Consider the following 4,826-nt stretch of genomic DNA (forward strand, 5'->3'; position numbering starts at 1 on the left):
CGGCTTAGTGTGAGCTGAGGCCGGGCTAAAGTGAGCAGCGGCGGCGGGGTTGAGAACGGCGCAGCCGGCGGATCCGACGAAGGAGCGGCAAGCACATGTGACGACCCCGGGCTTCGTCCACGGTGAACGAATCGTTCCGGCGATCCACAGCACTAAGTTGATGTATTCCAGCACGGATCAGCTCTAGGCATGACGAAGCGGATATCGTCCTCTTTTGGAAGACCAAACAAAGTAGTTTCGTTTTCACAACGAAGCACACAGCGTCTTCAGGACATGGCGGAAAGCGGCAACAATACTACAGTGAGAATAAAAGTTATGCCTTCTTTCTTTGCGTGAACATTTGGGCGGCATTATGCAAATCTTCCCACATAGTGAGGTAGATATGTGGGGGCGTGTTAGAACGAGCCGTTTTAGGTAGGTATGGCTGACTCTTAACTTTTATAAAGAATATCTCTTTGGATTTGAGACTTTAGTCTTTGCAACTTTACAGATCTTCTTTATGCACCAAAAGCTTGTAACACTCCAAAGAGAAAGGAAAAATTGAAATCGCATCATATGACCCCTTTAAAATACACGTGTAGGCCTATGTAAATCTTTACTCACTAAAAGTGGAAAACATTAAGATTTCAAATTCAAAATCGGCATGGTGTTAAAGTAGCAAAGAATAGGCTATAAAAAGCTCAGTAAAGTGATTTCAGTCACATACCAGATTCTCGCACTGATAACAAAGAGGTCATAAAAATGTATAATCCAGTACTACACAATAAACGCAGCTTGCAGACGGTGAAATGGCACCATCTGTTGGTCAGTGTTAGAAAGTGCAGGACCACCTTATTTTTCCACAGAGCTGTAGGCTACAAAGATTAAAAAAGTTGTTGTTTTTTTACTCTGTATTACGAGTTTGAATGCTAATATTTTTTCTTCATATTGTATTTTTATAGACTATTCATGCTGAACTGTCCAAGTTGGTAAAAAGACAGGCGGGGGAAAGTGAGACCGAGAGTTGGCAAGCTAAACCAACTGAAATGTTCGGCGAAAACATAGCGCCCTTTCTGACACCTCATCCCAAAAAGAAGCCGTTTGTAAGTGACTGACTACCACCTAGTGAAGAGAATAAAAGTGGTGGAAAGGGCCTTTTAAAATGTGCCAGAGCTGGTGTCCAAGTCCGCCATTGTTTGATCTCGTTTCTTACTCTTTCAGGAAATTTCTTGGAAGTTTCTGCTTGGAGCTCTGGTGGTGGCCTTGGGCAGTTTAGTCACATCTGTGGTTCTGACCGCACGGAACTAGCTCTCTCGACCTACTTGCAAATTAACTACAAGTCTCACAAACAAACATTCCACAGAGCTGCTAAGGGACGAAGGAAAAATGCATTGAACTGTTTAAAGAGCAGCTTTATGGGCGGTTCTACCTGTGGCACACCAACTTATGCAAAACAGAAAAAAAGGGCAAGGCAAATGCATTTAAACTACTTGCAATAAAAACACTAGTGTTAATATGTTTGGCGTTTTGTTTTGCTTTCTGCTACATGACATGTTAATTACTGGAATTTAGGGGAACAGCTGCCATTAAATCATTATGGTAGAAAAGTCAGGGATGAAAAATACAAAACGTGTGTAGAAATTAAAAAGTTAACAAGAAATTAATATTACATTTACAACCAAAATGTTGCAGAAAACAACATTCAAACTGTAGATGAACAATATGGCTATACAACAAATTAATAAACTGTTACTTATATTTTATCTATTTGATGACAAAAGGACTAACAGAATAAAAATAAAATCAGCATTACAACATTAATTTCTAAACCCATTCTACTTTCAAATTGTGAAATATAAATCTAAGACCATTTTTAAATGGCTCTTCAGCTATTAGAATTGTTTCATGATAAATGTTAATATATTATAATGAATAAAATATACATAATACCATAATTAACATATATTAAAATATTCTTCACCGAAGTTGTTTTAGCATTCACTATCTCCCCCCTTCAATTTTTTTTTTTTTAAATATTCAGTTCTTAGAGAAAGAAAGACAAAACAAGCAGCTTTGTCATAATTGCAGCTGAAATACCAGAGGAAATATATCACCTTAAATGGGGAGTTGTTTGAATATTGTGTTGGACTATGGGTAAAAATTTTTGAAAAATTCTGTGAAATAACGAATCATTCATAATGAATGACACCAGGAAAAGGCATTAGGGAAGTAAATAAGGTCCGTTTTGATTTCATGTTGACTCTACAGCTGCTCACAGAAATGTAACTACATCCGGCCTTGAATACTAACCCACACAATTACTCTGGCACTCCAGGGTTCAGTTTCCTGGGTATGAGCATTACTCTGTCCTCCTCCACACTCTGGCACTCCTGTAAACAGACTGAACGGTGACTCATCTGTACAGAGGATCTAATACGATGGCTGATTAATCTATTGTTGCCCAAACCAGTTGGTGTGACATGTTAGAGGAGAATCACAGATTCTGTCGCTGACTGTTGTATCATGATGAAGGCATTGTCTCTGAACAGCGCAGGTGGCATATCTCAGATGAATGGCTGAAGTGTCAGTTCTGCTTTGCTTTGCTATGGTCATTTGAGTGCCGAAAAATAAAAAATAAATACAGGAATGTGTTTTAATTGATGGCTTTTTTTTTAAAGGTCACAATAAGAAAAAATAGTCTAAAGCAGTAGTTCGGCAAACATAGCAGGGGGGCTCATGATGACTTAAAATGCTTTAAAAAAAAGCATTAAACAACTAAGTTTAGATATGTCTTATTTTAGTTCACCCCAAAATCAATAAAAATGTCATGTAATTTTTTTGCTAACCTGTGCCTGTAGCTCGTAGGCATCATTCTCTACCCCAACCTTTAGCTTTTTTTATTGATTTAATATCAAGGAAACAATACCACAAACATATCAACACCACATCTACAATTACCAAAATTCCAGTTTCAAATTGTATTATTTATATTGTTTTTTTTTTAATTATGATAACCCTAAAAATAAATATACATACATATTTTAATTAAATGCTACAAGAACAAAACAACCAACACTGCCAGACCAAAAAAAATAAAGTACAATTCAGTGCTTTTAAAACACGTTTTTAGTTTGTTCCTAATGTATAAAGTCATTTATAACATTAAAAAGAAATTTGGTCTGCAAAGAGCCCACTTATGGTATTTTCATAATAAAATAATTAAAACTTTAAAACATTTCATTTTTTTACATTTCAAAATGTCATTCATAATAAAATAAAAGCACATCAAATACACTAGTTTCTTGCACATACTCCACAAAACAATCTTGAGTATTGATAGTTTTCACGCGACGTCACACCCTTTTAGGAACGCCCACCTGGAGGGCAAAACGAAGCTTTGCTCCACTGACCGCCAGTTATTTTTTACGCAGATTGTATTAAGTAGTAATGTAGTAAAACGCAGATATTAAAAGGCGAAATTCAGTAAACACCTTATGGATTACGTATATTGTGTACAGGCAAGCAGATGAAGCCAGAATATAAACGCAATGTGCAAAGTTTCACGTTAAATGGTTTCCCATAGAAAACCATTAGAAGGAAAACACTGAACCATTAAGCGGATTCGATTGCGTTCATACTCCGGCCTCATCTGCTTGCCTATGTAAACTATGCATCATTAATATAGAGAATATTACGGTTTTAAATATATTAAGGCACTTTAAGTGTTTTTACAACCTTTTGTCGCACTGATTGAAATAATGCCGCGGGTGCTTAATAAGGATTGCAAATGGACAAAACTTGCATTTTGTTCACATACCTTTGTTTTATTCTTTTGAGAGGTGATCTAAATATTTGCGGCTGTGAAACAGATGGAAAATTGACAGGCTTGTGCTGCAGTTCTATGGATGTTTTGCCCTCCAGGTCTTCGAGCCGGTCACGTGACTGAAAGCTATGACGTCACGTGTCGCATCCAATCAAACGACTGCCTCCTGTGCCGAAAGATCTCGCGATGCTGTGGATTCTTCAAGAAGTTTGAAATTGACGCCAGACCATAGTTGCCATGTCCGCGTATTATACGCGACTTTGGGCTTCTTTTTTTGTAAAGTTGCGTGAAAAAATCCCGGGTTGCGGTTTTTTGGGGCTATGTTACAGTTCCCCTTTGAAGCTCTTGTGTTTTTCTCCTTTTCCATCTCTCCAATCCTATTCTGCTCACATGTGATTGGAGATGAGTTTTTTGTTCTCACTTTGTTGCAGTTTGCTGATTTTTGTAAAATAACATCTGTTTTTGCTTTTCAGATAAAAGAGTGGTTTCGGTTTAATATGTTGCAGGTTCATTTATTGGTAATACATAATTGATAATAAATCATATTGATGATAATAAATCATCAACAACAAAAAAACATTGGGCTTGTTTTTTAAGCTGCGGTTGCTTATTTATCTTGCGAGAGTTGGCAACAGTGCGCCAGACAGTAAAGGCATCGGTTTGTTGGTTGGGAAATAATAAGATAGCGGCCCTTTGGGTGAGCTAATATGAAAATCGGACAAAACTGATGAAAAATGACCAGCGAGTATATAAACGGATCTTACATGGGTTCAGTTTAACCAAAATGAGGTCGCTGTCACACCTGTATGAGAGCTCTTATCTCGGTCACGGTGTGTGAGGCCTGTGGGATTGACGGACTCCAATTTAAATGGACTGGGCGGAATTAAAGTTTAAATTCAGTTATGACGACGATATGTTTTCAAATGGGTTCATCACATCAAATTATATTTTCACCATTAAATTAGTCCTAAATTCATTAACATAAATGGTATGTTGGTATCAGGCACACACCTTTCAGCTGTGA

At 37.3% G+C, this 4,826-nt stretch overlaps 1 protein-coding gene across 1 annotated transcript in view; it reads left to right on the forward strand.

Moving 5' to 3' along the window:
• Positions 1–1,493, forward strand: part of LOC107691118 (peptidyl-prolyl cis-trans isomerase FKBP8-like) — a 45,966-nt gene extending 44,473 nt beyond the window's left edge. Inside the window, exons 7-8 of the mRNA XM_016489593.1 lie at positions 942–1,082; positions 1,201–1,493. Coding sequence (XP_016345079.1) covers positions 942–1,082; positions 1,201–1,287 — 228 coding nt within the window. The 3' untranslated portion in view covers positions 1,288–1,493. The remainder of the gene's footprint in view (positions 1–941; positions 1,083–1,200) is intronic.
• The last annotated feature ends 3,333 nt before the right edge of the window (positions 1,494–4,826 follow it).

This window comes from Sinocyclocheilus anshuiensis, unplaced genomic scaffold (genome assembly GCF_001515605.1).
Source record: "Sinocyclocheilus anshuiensis isolate Anshui unplaced genomic scaffold, SAMN03320099.WGS_v1.1 scaffold2, whole genome shotgun sequence".
NCBI lineage: Eukaryota > Metazoa > Chordata > Actinopteri > Cypriniformes > Cyprinidae > Sinocyclocheilus > Sinocyclocheilus anshuiensis.